At 34.5% G+C, this 16,706-nt stretch overlaps 1 protein-coding gene across 1 annotated transcript in view; it reads left to right on the forward strand.

Annotated features, from left to right (window-relative positions):
* Positions 1–3,981: 3,981 nt before the first annotated feature.
* hnf4a (hepatocyte nuclear factor 4, alpha) overlaps positions 3,982–16,706 on the forward strand; it is a 27,091-nt gene continuing 14,366 nt past the window's right edge. The window contains exon 1 of the mRNA XM_016661123.1: positions 3,982–4,183. Within this exon, the coding sequence (XP_016516609.1) occupies positions 4,144–4,183 (40 nt within the window). The 5' untranslated portion in view covers positions 3,982–4,143. The remainder of the gene's footprint in view (positions 4,184–16,706) is intronic.

The following is a 16,706-nucleotide window of genomic DNA, read 5'->3' on the forward strand; positions in this document are numbered from 1 at the left end:
TTTTTTCATCCCAAATATTACAGCATCATATCAGGGCTACTTGATTAATATTAATCATTTTTTAAAAAACAGTACAATTTGCTTCTTTGTCTTGGGATGAAGAAGTAGTTAGGATTCAGGGGGAGAGACTCGCATTGCAAGAAAACAAAAAGACCACTAACCCAGAGACTCCAGTTTATTTTGAGCAGTAAACAAACAAATATGATTTTTCAAACAGCCAAAATGCTTAATCCAGTTTTAATTATCTCTCACAGAAACAGGTCCCACTTATTGCACTTGGTCTCACTGAGTAAGAAACGGTGAAAACAACTGAATTTATTTGATAAATGTATAAAAAATGGAAGAGACGCTGATCTGAACGGTGAGAAAATTTGTTGTTCAGAAATTAGTTGCGTCCTACTAACTGAAATGAAATGTTTTAGAGAGCAGCAGCAACCCTTTCTGGAAGGATTTGTTTATAGTTTACTGAATGCTGGTCAAATCCTCCAAAACCAGGACGTTTATATTACAAATGCATTCTTTGGCAGCTGTGAGCTTTAAGCTCCTTTTGGCCCAGACTCACTGGAATTTCTTTGGCCCAACAAGTCGAAACTTTATAAAGTCTTTAACTTTATAAAGAAAGAAAACACTTTAACTGTTTAAAAACAGGACTGAATTTACTTTTTCTTGTGATTTTTCTTGCAGATTTCTTATGATTTTGCTGCATTCATTCATTTCATATCCATCCATTTTCTGTACACCCTTGTCCCTTGGTGGGGTCAGGAGGGTTGCTGGTGCCTATCTCCAGCTAATGTTCTGGGTGAGAGGCAGGGTTCACCCTGGACAGGTTGTCAGTCTGTTGCAGGGCAACACAGGACAAACAACCATGTACACATCTAGGGAGAATTTAGACAGATTCTCCCTAGATTAACCTGACAGTCATGTTTTTGGACTGTGGGAAGAAACTGGAGTACCTGGAGAAAACCCACATATGCACAGGGAAAACATGCAAACTCCTTGCAGAAAGACACTGGGCTGGGAATTGAACCCAGAACCTTCTTGCTGCAAGGCAGCAGCTCTACCAACTGTGCCACTGTGCAGCCCTCATTTCATATCATCAAACTCATTTTTCTATTTTGCCGAGTTAAGCTGGGTGAATTTTAAAAGCAGTTATTTCGTGATTATTTCCTGCATAACTGGAAAAAAGGAATCCAAGCCCAACTGACCCAGCGTGGGAAACCAATTGTTCAGGTATTTTAGGTTTCAGCAGCTTGTTTAAAGTCATGACTCAGCATTTCAATCAGACCTGAGTCTGGACTTTGACAGGGCGATTCCAACACATTCATTTAGTGTTTTACGTTTTTCTTTTTAACCATACTGAGTTTGATTTGCTTTTTTTATGATCCAAATTAAAATTCTCGTAATAATTCTCAGCTGTTTCATAACACTTGTTATTATTTGCTTCTGTCATGCTAGTCAATGAAATGCTGAATAGTCATGTAAACCAGTCGTCCTCATTTCAGAGTCGTTACAAAACAAAAATGTTGAACAATTGTTGATATTTATCAATTTTATGCATTTTTTCATCTCCCAAATTGAACATTTTCTCTCTCAGGTGATCTTTAGCTTTCACTTATACCGTTTTATTTTCTTATGTTTGTTGCACAATGATGTAAACACAGTAACTGCATAGAACATCTGCAGTAAAAATATATTTTCATTGTTTTGTATTTGTTTTATCTGTAAATTTCAAATGGCTGAGCAAATAATTTATTGTGTTGTCTAAAGTATTTTCAAGTAGTGTCACCAATATCTAACTTTTTTTAATAAAAAGCACTGCGAAATGAAAGATCGTAATGAAAACATGACAAAAACATTTGATATTTGTTCATAAATATGGAATCAGGACTTTTCATTTTGATTATACTGACACTGACTGATAGAAATATCTGCTTTTGAAAAGTGAAGTATGTATTTAGAGAAAGTGACTTACTTTCTCTGGTTTTGCAGTTTGTACTAATTGCTTTAAGAAATGCGTTAGCTGTTGTGTGAATGTTAATTGTGATGAAATACACTAAAGCAACTGAGAAAAACTGTAAAACAAAAAATAATCAAATTCTGCAAAACTTCTTCACATTAAGTTGCATCATTTTTTTTAAATTAACAAACTTTAATGCTGCTGTTAGAGGCTGAACATTGAATTATTTATCATGTCTTTGTTGCTTTTCTATGTTTATCATTTGTTTGAAACAGTTTAGGATTGCTTTAGTATAATTTTGTGTAAAATCATTATTTTGTTTTTTGTCTACAACAGTAAAATAAAACTTCCTATTTATTCTACAGGTTAGTAATTCTGAATGTGGCTGAATAAATTCAACTCAGCTTTCCAGAAATGTGCATAACCAAAATTAATTCATGATTTGGCACAAATTAATATATACATTTTAACAATCCTGTAATCCTGGGTTTTTAATTTACTCCTCTGATCTGATATTAACATCAGAAGATATAAGTAATTTTTCACAATTTTTAGCCATTTTATCAAAACATTTGTTGCCATTTCATTCCTCCATAGCCTCTTTTGTTACATAGTAAGTGGGAGCTTATAGAATAAACTCTGTTGGTGTCAAACACATGGCGTTAATAGCTCAACGGTCTCAGTCGAGGATAAACTCCCAGTAAGGAGTGTAAACAGGACAACAGCCGGTAGATAGGCTCATTTCTGTTTGCCTACAAAACTGAAACACGGCCTCTGAATTCATCAGGAAGTACTGAGGCTAAAAATAATCCAGGGTGGGCTGCTTGTAGTATAACAGAGAAAGAAGCCTAAATAATATAAACTGAAATTCAGTACTTTTATAAATCCCTTGGGGGAAAAAACATATATTTATATCTGTTGATTTACTGATGCAAAACTGAGCAGAAAATCTACTTTCAACATTAAGGCTGTTTTTTTATTAGTACCAGCTATTTAGAAGTTAAATGAAAGCATTACTGAACAACAAAATGTAAAGTGTATAAAAAAGACAACTAGAACTGAAAAACGAAGCTTTTTTCCATAAGTGAAAAATAAGTCAGACATTTTTTAACTACAATATACAGAGCATGCTCACAGAAATGCATAAATCACAACATCTAATTCAGTTTTTATGTTACCGTATTTCTACTGATAAGAAAAATACAACTTTCACCTGTAATATGGGGAAAATGTCTTGTTATAAGTGTAATAATCTACCACTGGGACTTGTCTTTTAGATTAACAAAAAATTCGTTAATTGATATTAACGAAAAATTTGTTAATTGTTAATTTGCTAATTTTTTTTTACTGAAAACAAGCTCTTTTATCTTGCTGAAAATGTTACTTGCTCACTTATTTCAAGTGAAATAAAATGTTTACACTAGAAACTGGACCAAAACCACTTGGTAAGAGTTGAAGTTTTTACAGAGAATAAACACTCTGTGACTTTCTGACAGTATAATACTTATCAGCAAGAGTGCGGCTGCAATTCAAACTCAGAAAAGGAGATGATATACAAAACTAAGGTCAGAGAGTGTGACAAAATTTTCAAGACATTGTTTTTCATTCTTGTGCAAATCTATATGTAATGTGAGCGATGCTAATACCAAAAAGCACCAAAAAGTTGTTTTTGTTTTATTTTTTATTATTATTTTTTTAACAAAGTGCATTGATCTTTCTATGCATTTGGTTTGAAGCTGGAGTACCCTGAGAGAATTGTGGAGAGCAGTCAAATCCAGGATACCCTTGACGTTAGCTTGTAATGCTAACATCTCCCTCACTGTGAAGATCTGATCTAATTTTTAAGAACAAGGTATAACTTGTTCTCTGAATAGCTATAATGATGCAAAGAGGGAACATCTGAAAACAAAAATATTTATCAAATCTACACTAAAAATTAGCTCCTCGTTGCTCATTCTGAGGTATTTTTACATCGTTAAACTATTAATCTGGGTGTGCAGGACTCCAATCAAATCTCATTGTGACAGGCATTAGGGGATAATCCCCATGTGGCCTCACAGTCAGCCGCGGGGCCCCAGCAGCGGCGGCAGCACTGCCTCAGCCTGGCTGGGCCCGAGAGAGCCGCCGAGGCTCATGGGCCGTCGATCCGCGCGCCGGCTCGCTGTCAGAGCTCGGCCTTCACAGGGATGTACTGTCAGGATGGGACATTGCGTTTCAACGACCCAGGTAAGGGAGCAGACAGCTGGGTCAGCTGGAGTTTATCTGGGCGTTGGTGAACACAGAACAGAAAGCTCTGCAGAGATGGAAAAGCTGCTGAAGGCAGGCGGATTTGTTTCTGAGAAAAGAATATGGATTCACTGCAAAAACACCAAATTTTACCAAATATTTTTTAGATTCTAGTGCAAACATCTTAGTAGAGTTAAACTGACCCAAAACTAACTGTGACTTTTCAGCTAAATATATCTTATAGTAATACTCAATGCTTCCCCTACTTTTAATCGGCGAGTATCCCAAATAAATACCCAAATACATGTACATGTACGTTCACGTTTTAATCAATATTAAGGAATTATTTACTTTAACAAAGCTCCTACTTCCTATGTTGCCAGAGTTTGGTAGTAACTAGTTAAATTTACTCAATTACATTTACTGGAGTAACTTTTGTGAAAAAATGTACTTGTAGGAGTATTTTTACTACTCTGTACTTTTTACTTTTGCTTTATTAACTTTACTGTGAAGTATTTCTGCTCTTGAGTAAAACTTCTGGATTTTCTACCCACTGAATGAAAAACAAACGTTTTAATCAAAACATTTCCAGACACACAAAAGATTTTATTTGTTACTTGCTTGAATTATTGCCGTTTTCATCTGTAAAATACCAAAATTTCCACTTAACTTTATATTTTGCTCAGTCTGATGATGTCATTTTTAAATATTAAATGATTGATCATTTGATCAGTTACTCAGTATTTGAGTAGACTTTTTACCAAATACTTTTCTTTTACTTTTACTTGATTAATTTTCTTTGCTACATTTTACTCTTACTTGAATAAAAATATGCTGAAGCAGTGATACTCTTACTAGAGCACAATTTTGTGGGTACTTTACCCACTTCTGTATATTCCTGAAAAGTTACTTGGAAGTTAGTTTTGTCTTACTTCAAACATACTGAGACATTTGCACCAGAAACTGGACAAAATATGTTTTAAGATTTATTGTTTTTGCAGTGTACAGCTGAGATAAATGTCTTAAAACAAAGCCCTGAGGGACTCTGAATGAACACTTTTGTGTCGTTGCAGTATTGTTTTGAGAGAAAGGAGAATGTTTTGATTCTCAGGTGAGTCCCAGATATTGAGGTCAGGACCCCAGTTTGGATTTTAAACAGCAAGTGGAAAGTGATGTGGTCTTAATGCAGATTCCAGAAATTAAACTGCATTTTAAAAAATTATTCCTGATATATTTTTGCTGCATTCTTGTTGTTGCTGAGCCGGTGTTTGCTGTCATTAATCAGCTCATCAGCAGTCTTTGTGTACACAGTCGAGATCACACAAGTCTTAATTCTCTGGATCAGAGAACATAAAAACTAGAAATCCATTTTCTACACTACATTTTGTCCAGTTTTGATTCTGGTTTATGAATAATTTATCTGAAAACCAACTAGGATTTCTGAGACCCAAAATCTTACGTATTTTTGGCCTAGTTTCTTAGTGCAAATATCTCACTTGAAATAAGACAAAACTAACTTTGAAGTAACTGTTTTAGCAAAAGGAGGTTGTTGTAAGTAAATAAGTCCTTAATATTCATAAAAAAAAGTAATATTTCCAATGGCAGATTATTTTACTTATTACAAGAAATTTTTCCCATAAGTGAATTAATCTGCTAATGGAACAAGTATATTTTCACCAACATTAGGGATTATTAGTTTAAATAAAGCTCCTATATCTTGTTGAAAAAGTTGTTTGTAAGTTATTTCAAATGTACTAAGATATTTGCACTGGAAACTAGACTAAAAATACTTACTAAGATTTTGTGTTTTTGCAGTGAAAAGTTTGGAAAATGTGCTGAACTTGACTCTGATGAATTAAGGTGGAATGTTGCTTTGTGTCCACACGATGGCAGCAGCGAGCAGCATTTTTACTGTACTTAAAAGGAAAAACTGAATATTTACTGAGAAATTATCAGTTATCGTCAACTTCAGCATTGTAAATGTAAATATAGATCAGTCACAGTGATGTCATAATATAGTGTGATATAAAGTACATTCTTTTCAAACTTCTGATATCAAAACTTGATTACCTTTATCTTTAAAAATGAGTTTTATGTGTGACATAGTTTGAGAAAAGCAACAAATAAGTAATTTGTGGCTAACGTGTTTTCACCGCTGTTTATAAATATATAATGCACACAAGAATAATGAAAAAGAGATACAAATATTGCCATTTTTATTTTTATTTTTTTTCCACTTCGGGGCTCCACAAAAACAAACAAAAATTCAGTACAGATTTGACCAATCTACCTCTTGAGGTTTGCCCATTTAAGATGGCACTGATGCAAAAAGAATAAAAAACTTCATTTTAATTTAAAATTGATCAAAAATCAGTGTAGGATTCTCCAGTTGAAGTTCAGTCTTGTTATTTTTCATTAAAAAACAGTAAAATAGTTCTTCAGCTCAGCAATGAATGGGACTCTCAAGAGTTTCAACATCATCCTTATGTTGCCTACGTAATTTCAAAATTGATTTTATTAATCAAATCAAAGTTTGTATCTGTATACTGAAAAATTACATGAATATGAAGAGATTTTCGATGTTATTTAACTTTAAGAAGTAAATCATATGCAAAGGCAGCTATTTATTGATATATTAACCTTTTCTTAATGAGTTTTATCTATAGATTCTGCCACAACCATCCCTGTAACAGAAACTGTGGGGAAAAAAAGTAAATAAAAATGAAGCTTTCTGCCTTTTTCCAGTGCTAACTAGAATCAAGAATCTTAGCGCTGTCAATCACCCTCATGCTTCTGCTTTTTCCACCATTGCTCTCAGGTATGCTACAGCTAGCAAAGCATGTTAGCCTAGTAAGCATGGATGACGATGACGACGGCTAAATGATTTTCCTGTAATGTTAAGTTGTTAGCACATAGCAGTGAGTACATGAGGGTGATTGGCAGCGTTGTATACAAGTTGCTGTACGTTTAGAGCCTTTTCCTGGCTCTGAGTGGTTGGTTTTGGTTGAGAGTGGTGCATTTTTTCATACGGCAATAGTAGCTCGAGGAGGAGGTGGAGGAGATTGCACTTTTCACAGATTAACTGTGTCATAAAATACTGACATGACATCGTAATATGGGAGAATATGGGTAAATTTGAACAAATATGTAAAAAAAAATCATATTATTTATATGTTATTTAATTAAAGGTACAGTACATAGTACAGCTTTAACGAATAGTGTCCGTTAGACTTTATTTCAGTGTTGTAGTTTGGCCGCCGACCAGCAGAGGGCGTCCGAGGCGGTTGATACAGAAACCAACATGGCGGTGGAGCCGTATCAGAACTGGAAAGAGAAACGGTCCAAACCATGGTCCAAACGAAGTCCGTTGTGAGACGCTAAATGCACCGTATGCGACTCTGTTTCGAAATATAAACACTGGACAAGCTCCTTAAGTTTCACATTATTAACACCGTTCATTTAGCCGCGTCAACTTCTCGTTCAAAAATTACTGATGCGCTACAAATTTGATAACGTCGACCTGTTTAAACCCCCTTTATTACAGAGAACAGTTGATAATCAGGTTTGATATTTAGAAATCGCACTAAAAGTAGTTGACATGTCTTGTTTTTCAAGCTAAGGAGGTTAAGACGTCTATTGATCGGTTGACGGCTGAAGGAGCCATAGAGATAAAAAGCTACTCAGAGCGGAGCTGCTGACAGAGGGGATTAGCACACCAGTCAAAATGAATTCTCAGCAAAACAGAGTTAATGATTATCGAGCTTTATCAGACACTGTGATTGATTTACGTCAAGCATGGCTCTTCGTGTTTATTGATGCAATTGTTTACTTATTTGCTGCACAGAGGCTACTTGGTTTTTTTTTCCTCACTGTGACTGGATATGAAACGAGGCCAAACAGGTTGGAGTGAGTTTTACACTCAAAATATGTTTCAAGGTTGAACCTAGCTTATACTTAAAGGAATGAGTGATTAAAAATTAGTTTTTTGTTAGTGTTCAGAAATACACTGATATAAACATTGATTCTTACTTGATAAGTTTAATTTACATTTAAAATATATATATTTTATTTTATTTTATTTTTTCATTTAAATAAATGTATTTTTAACATTGAAGCACCATTTTATGCTGTGAAAATATTCACATTTAAATAGGCATGACTTTTTCCCCATTATTCTTTCACAAATAAGTAAAAAAAACAAAATGACAAAAACAAGATGGGATGTTAAACGATCAATTATTTTAAACTGCTTAAATCATTTTTGTAAATATAGTTCAAAATTAGCTGAAGAAATAAAATAAAATTGATATAAAACAAAATGTTCAATCCAACTTTTATGTGAAATCTTTAAAACAAAGCCAAAAACGTATTTTTTTCTTATACATTGAATTATGTAAAAGTAAAGCTGCAGAACATAAAAGGAAATAATCTGTTTCAAAATAATATCCATTAGTCTAAATCATAGCCCATCAGACAATCTTCCACTGGCACAAATGAATTGCTATCCACTGCCGAGCCACAGGGGCTTGCATAAGCTGGCTTATTTGCAGATAGTTATCTGTTGACAAGGTATTTGCCATGACGCTCCACTCACCTATCTCCTCCATCTCCCTCTTTCTGACGGCCTCAAATCTGCTGCAGGCAGCATATTGTCTCCCTGTTTCACTCTTATCATCGTCAACACGCTCCACAATGCACCTCACATTTCCACCGTGTTGCAGATCTCTCAGAAACAATCCCCAAAATAAGACAGAGTATATTCCTCATCTCCTCCAGGCCACAGCGGTCGTCTTTTTCTCCCTCCAGCTGCTGCCTTGTTCATTTTTACCGTTTTGCTTCTTCCCCGGCCGCTTGCGTTTGAGATCGGACTTGGGGGAAATGAAAACTAGTCATTGAGGATAAGGTACAAATAGGCAGTGGTTACAAATGGAGTTTGGTCAGTGGTCGGAGATTCCTATTCAGAAGATAGACAGGACTTTGCTCACAAACTGGAGTTTGAAGTTTCAAAGGGGAGAATCATACAAGTGTTACATCAGGTCTCGGCGATCCTTTGACTTTTAGCCCCGGGGCAGGAGTTTGGGTGACTGATTATACGGCAGCTGTGTCTGGCCCTTCATATTTCTCCAATGCAACCATTTAATATCATCTCAAACCACAGAAGCGAAGAAAACCCTGATGCCACATTTTATTCTGCCAACATCTGAAAATGTAATGAGTAACAGAAAATATAAACTATGCAGAGAAAACTGGTTTTATTGCGTGATGTAAAAATGCTTTGCTTCAAACACAAACAAAAATACTTTAAGTAGAGGCCTCAAGGATTGTTGTTTTGCAACTTCTAGATGAATGTCTGCTTTGTCACTCCAGAGTCCAGGGCCGGCCCAAACCTTTTTGGGGCCCCAAGCAGATTTTCTTTTAATGTCACTTTATCTCAACAGGTCAACACCAGACACTTCATCATTCCCAGGTCACTCTAAATGTGTAACATTCCTATAATTATCCTAATTTTTAATTAGCTTATATCGTACTAGTGTTAAAATGGAAATTGGTTTTAACCTGACAAGAATAGCAAAAATATATTTTAAAAAGTAGAGTGATATTTAAGGATGCCACATTATTTTAAATATGTGAAAATAACATCAGCTGATAAATACAAAATTTACAGCAAACAAGTTAGCACTTTTAATATTGTGTATTTTCCTAGCAGTGGCAGCAGCAGGAAGAAATTAACCTATTTGTGTACAAACTATGTTAGCTATGCTAAACTACTGCCTTTCCATATGTAACACCATTTAGTTTGCACAATTCAATTTAATTCTTTTCTTTTTATTGTGCTTGTTTTTTGCTCTTGGGGGCCCCCTGATGGTGTGGGCGTCCTGATCAGCCGAATAACTCACATGTGCCTTGTCAAATAATCAGGTCATTAGCAGGATTCTGTAAAACTGAGGAGGTAATTCAGTCATGTGATTCCTGTGTGTTGGATCAGAGACACATCAGGAAGTTATAGGACACAAACTCTTGTGGACTGGAGTCGTGGAACTTTTGGAAGTTTTGTACCTTCAAAACAAAAAAGTAAATATGAATGAAATGAATAGAACTAGTTGAAAACACCTACACGTTAACTAATTACTCTTTTACAGCTTATAATATTTTGTAAACAATTTATTTTATGTCATTTTTTGACATAAATAAACTGGAGAGAAGTTCTAATGCTATAGCTAATGCTAACTTTAGTAAGCTAGCAAACGGAAATTGTGACCCTGGCCTTCTTCCTTGGTCATTAACTAATAAAGAAGACACAATCTCAAAGAGGGAATTATTACAAATTATTACTACAAATGTCCCTTGTTTATGTGCCGCAGCCATGTTGAAATTGAAGCTCATAGCTCATGACAAATGTCCAGATCTCCAAATTCAGTTGGTGTTCCAGTTCCTTTTTCCAAGTTGGAGCTCAAAAACTCTAAAGTATGAATAAAAATGATTGTCATTGTTTTCACCTTGCATTGCTAACAATGGTTAGACTGGTGGCAGACCATGTGGTAGAACTCAAATCAAACTGGATTAATGGGGCTTAATAATGGAGCTACAAGCAAAATATTTGTTGCCATTTTATGAATTCAGATGTAAACATGTTCACTAGAGGTGCAATACTAAGTATGTAGCTGATTTAATGAGTTTATTATTTATCACTCCATCTTTTACTTTTTTTATAGAATGTGCTGCAGCCATCTTGGATTTTGAGGTCAGGGTTGGTGGTATGTTGAATAACTTCTGACTGTTCAAGTATTAGGAATTGCTCTAGTTGATATTCTGATGTTTTACTATACATATTCTGATTTCTAAGTAAACTGGGGCATTATGTTAGAAACTTCACACTGGAACGTTGTTAAGATCCTCGTTCTTCCAAAATAAATGGAAAAATTGTTTTGATGCCATTTACACAACAGACACCGTTAAAAAACGTAGCACATTAAAGATCCCTTGTTGAAGATCTTCCTGCTTTTGGATAGATATTTTTTTCGTTGACCTTTCCGTATCTACTTATTAGCCGATATTACTTTATAGACTTCGTCAGTGGCCTGTTGCTGGAGGAAAGATTGAGTGTGTTTAGAAGGTATCTGTGCAATATATGTGCAAAAACACTGTTTTTAACTCAAGTTAGCCTGTAATTCAAGGTTTTTATAGTTGACTAAAACAGAAAATCGTAAAAAACAAATTGAGAAAGACTTTTGATAACTGACAAAAATTATAATTAATGGAGAAAATATAACTGGAACTATTTTGTGCGTTTATAAAACTAAAACATGCTTAAGTTATAGATGTAATATTCTGCGTTTTTGTGTTAATGATTCTATTCATTGGCCTTTCAAACTGATGTGAAATTGATTTTTTTTTTTTTTTCGGCCAAATACAAGCAGTTTACGTCAGCTGTTGACAAATTAAATTGGTGGTGCTTATCTTAGTCCACAAAATGGCGACAGGAAAAGTTGAGAGAAAACGCCAGTCAGTGATTCTTGAGAATAGGGACAAAATGGGTTTTAATTTTCCCATATATATATATATATTTTTTTTTATTTCTCAACCTTATGTATGCAAATATGACAAATAATGTTTAGAAAATGTAAAGATGCTAAGGTACAGGCTCCCAGTTGCAATTTTTTTTAAAAAAATTACATTTTAATCAACCTGACCCAGAACTTTGTCATCACCATCTGGCAAAAATAAATCTAAAATGATTTTTAAAATACCCCATTAGTGATATTTTTACTCATTTTACAGAGAAATGCTTCTCAAGAAACAAAAGAAATATTATTTAAAACAAAAAACAACAAAGAGGCCATCTGATGGAGTTGACAGTGCATGATGGAGTTGACACAGAACTGAAGGTGGTGACAAACTAGTGAGTAAAATGAAAAACTTGATACATGTGAAGTAATGCAATTTATGTAAAATACATTAAAATGAATTAATTTGCACAATTAAGTGAGATTTGACAACAATTTCACTGAAAGAGTCAGAAAAACTCTGACGGAGTTGACATCTGACGGAGTTGACGAAATGCCAAACTACCTCAATTTATAGGATGTTATTCTGAAGGAGGCCATATTGTAGCTCATCAGGTCCTTGAAATCTTTACAGTTTACCAAAATTAAGCTTTTATTTCACAAAATTTCATCAAAGTTTTGAAAATTGTCAGTTATGGAGTTGACACATCATGGTTGTGACAAACAACTTAGGAATAAAACAGAAGAAAAAACTAAAGAATAACATAAGCTAACCAGAGCTAACTAGCCCTCCTAGCAAAGGAAGAGAAAAAACAACGTCATGGGGTCCTCAGAAGTTCTGGTGCCCCCCAATAATGCCTGATTTTTTTTACATTCTTTTCATGTCTGACGGTGTTGACGAAAACTAGGGACAAGTTTCAACGGAGTTGGAAAATATCTAAAAATTATTTTTAATTCAATTTATCGATACTTTTATAATTATTTATATGACTACTTAATTGTCATAATATATAATTTTAGTATTTCTTTAATTGTTTTAAACTATTATAATGTGTTAAGTTCTGCTCCTGGACAAGGGCTTTTACAGGCATCATCCACTGACTACAATGTTTAAAATAAAAAAATATTCAGCAAACACAAGAAAAATATACATTGTTGTGCTCACATGACCCAGGTTAATTTAGTCAGATATTTGAAAAAATTATATTTTGTGTATATTTTATTCAAATTTTGTGCTTTATCCATGGGACCTGTTTTGTTCCTATCCTCAAGAATCACTGCAGTCAGTTGTTGTTCAACAATAATTGAGTCCATTTTTTGACAACAGTATTTTCTGTTGAATATTCATTACCCAATCAATGTAAACCTTTAAATCTAGACTCAAACCCAAAAGCAACCTGTTTAGAGATGCTTTTGTACCGTAATAAATGAAACACTGACCAACATTTTGATGTGTAATGCTGGCACTTGGAAAAATTTTATGCTTCAATTGTTGATCTTTGTGTTTTTATGATGTAAAGCACTTTGAACTGCCTTGCTGCTTGACATGTTATTTATTTATTTATTTGCTTTTCTCTTGCACCAGGTCTGAAAAACGAAAACTAAATATTTAAATAAAAAGTCAAGAAACTCTAAAAACAAATTAAAAACTAACTAAATTAGACAGAAAATCAGCAAAATAAAGGAAAAGCCTGTGTATTGCACACATTTTTAGAAATTAAAATCAGGTTTTCATTGTTGAAACATGTTGAAACCAAAACCTCCAGAGGAACATTCAGATAAGTCACAGATTTTTTTGGAACTGCTTTATCAAACCCATGAGAACAGTTTGTCAGTTTACGATTCAGAAAGCTGTAACCTTACAGATTATACTTTATAGTTCAGTATATGACTGTTCCTTGAAGACTTTGCTGAACTTTAAGATGGAAGCAGTGATAAAAGCACTTTAATGACTCGGAAGATAAGATTTGCAGTGAGTGACTCATTCATAGCAGCACAGTGATTCCTGCATCTCCCCTCCGCCATCACGCGCTTCCTGCTTTGAAATAATCAGAGCACTTCTTGAACAAATATGACCAGAGCAGAAGAGCAGCACAGATCGAACACGGAGCGGTGTTGTAACCGATGACCTCTGTACACGCAAGCGAAACAGTACGCTCTGATCGAGCTGCGGCCGACTCACGGCGACCAGGCTAATAATCTGTTTTTAATCTTGGGTGTTTCCATTGCTTCATGCTCTTCTTTCTGTAAATGTCTTTCATCTGAATCAGTGATAGCAGAAAGGAGAAAAAGGGGAGTTTCTTCCAAACCAAATCCCATTTTCATCTTTAGTGGATTACTCTAAGGGTGGCGTTTGTCAATATTTAATCAAATCATGTCAGAATCACGAACAGCCCTCAAAGAATGTTGCTATGTTTGCTTGCAGCCAGGAAAAAAATACGTTTATGAGTTTTCAGTGTAATTTAAGGGCCTGGTTAACAAGTCGTCCTATAAGGGGCTTATACAACCTCACAGGTCTGGGTGAACCTACGATCGTTGACCTGTTGGTGTGTGCTGGCACTTTCTCTTCAAATACAAGACTACTGTTTGCTTTGAGACATGGAAGAGGCGGCCACTTTGCAAAACAATCCGATTTATGGTACTGTGTGGAAAAAAGTCACATGTAAAAAGCCTTTCACAACATGTTTTCCAGGAAAAGTTGCCAACTGTGGTTCCATGATATTCACTTACTGATTTTATGAGGGGGTTTTTTAACCACAAGTGCAGCTACAGTAAGTATCAAGTGTCTCTTTATGTGATGTACGTTCCTAACAATTCAGATAAAAAAAACAAGTACATTTGTTAAGGCAAAAGTAAAAAAGGTGTGAAAACTTGATTGAATAATTTTGTAGGGCTTTCGTCATCCATCTTGTCTTGATAATCTTGATAATCAGACAACATTTAGATGACCGTGTGGATTTTCTTTAGTCAGCCTCAAACCTCTGGATCTTTATGTCTCTTTATGATCTCTTTATGATTTGGTGGAGTTATTTTGTCGGATGGATGCTCGGATCCAAAGTGACGCTAGAAAATAATCTTCAACTTTCTACTAAAGGATCAATGGAAAAACAACAGCAAAATCTGAATTTTGATTTTAATCTCAAGATTTGGCATTTTTTCCCTCAGAACATTGAGGATAATCTCAAAATTCTGACTTTTGTTTTCAGAATTTTGACTTTTATCTTCTGAGACCAAAACTCAGAATTGAGAAAAGTCAGAGTCCTAAAAAAAAAAAAAAACAGAATTCTAACTTTAATCTCAAAATGTGGTCCCATTTCTCTCAGAATTTTGACTTACTTCTCAGTATTTAGATTTATTTTCTCAGAATTGGGAGGAAGTCTGTAATCTTCTGAGATCAAAACTGAATTCTGAAAAAAGTTAATTCTGACTTTCTCAGAATTTTAATGGTAACACTTTAGTTGACATGGTGTGCATAAGGCTGACATGACGCCGTCATGAGGCTGACATGACGCCGTCATGAGGCTGACATGACGCCGTCATGAGGCTGACATGACGCCGTCATGAGGCTGACATGACGCCGTCATGAGGCTGACATGACACTGTCATGAGGCTGTGGGTTCGAATCTTGACTTGGGGTTTGGATGTTCTCCCGTTTGACTCTAAGGTATGTATGGCTGTTTGCTTTGTGTGTCTTGCTGCAAGAATGAGAGGGTATGGACATCAAATGGACAGAAAAACGGTTCACTACTTAATCTCCATAAAAAATAAATGCTTAAATTTGAATAATAATAATAACCCCACAGCATGCTGCCACCTCCACCATGCTTCATTTTAAGTCTAATGTTCTCTGATGTGCACATTTCCCTCTGTCATAGAAGCAAAAAGGCTTGGATTTTTTTCTTCATAAGAAAAGGCTTATGTTACCAAAGGATGCAGAAATTCTCTGCAATTGTTTTCTACCTTTTTCCTGACTTATACCTTTGTTTACTGGTAACAACTCAGGACAATGTATTATATAAACTAAAGTATATAATATATAAAATTAAGGGTAACTTTTTTTTTTAAATCTATTTTTAATATTGTATTCTTTTTATATTCCAAAATTCTGGCATTTTAGCTGGGATGTGAAGAGTTTTGAGAGATTTGTATTAAATGTTTTTGGATATAATTTCAACCATTCTGACTGCAGTGTTTTCAGCTTAGATCAAAATTAAATTAATGTAAATCCGCTTCTAATATCTCCATAGGATTGCAATGAATTGCTTAGAAATTAGTGAATAGTCTTAATTGAATTTTATTTAACTGAATGAAAATTTCATCCATAGATGAATGGAACCAAAATCTGAACTAAACTAGTTCATTTAAAATAAAATGAATTATTCTTAAATTTGACTCAGATTTGCTAGAAACCAGGTGGCCTTTTTATTCATTCAATTTTGAGTTTTTGTGAATTTTTCCTCAAAATATTCTTTTAAACTTGCTATTTGAACAACAACAACAAAAAGCACAAATATAACTTTGTTTTTGTTGTTTCCTTGATTAGTTTCAGATAGAGTGATTTATTCTTAACCTGCCAGAGCAATGTGACATAAATGTTACTTTTTTTCAGCATTCTGGGGGGAATTTCATAAATCTGTTAATCAGTCAGGACTGCATGTTTCACAGAGAATCAGCTGCATTTATAAAAAATTCAGGTCATTTGGATCAAGCTCACGTGTAACTTGTACTTTCTCAAACAAAGAAAGCTTTTACACAAAGGCGTCACTTTGCTACAGCGAGAGTAATTACCCCAGTTAATTATGGCAGAATGAACTGAGGTCCTTTTATTTACCTGCAGTGCAAAGTAATTACAATAAATTCACTTCATTAGTCAGAAATAAGGGTAATATTGCATTTTATTTTATTATCTTGTAAGAGTTAAAAGATAATTTTCAAGTAAAATGAAGTAAATTTATTGTAATTACTTTGCACTGCAGGTAAATAAAAGGACCTCAGTTCATTCTGCCATAATTAACTGG

This window comes from Poecilia formosa, unplaced genomic scaffold (genome assembly GCF_000485575.1).
Source record: "Poecilia formosa unplaced genomic scaffold, Poecilia_formosa-5.1.2 Scaffold312, whole genome shotgun sequence".
In the NCBI taxonomy this organism is placed as follows: domain Eukaryota; kingdom Metazoa; phylum Chordata; class Actinopteri; order Cyprinodontiformes; family Poeciliidae; genus Poecilia; species Poecilia formosa.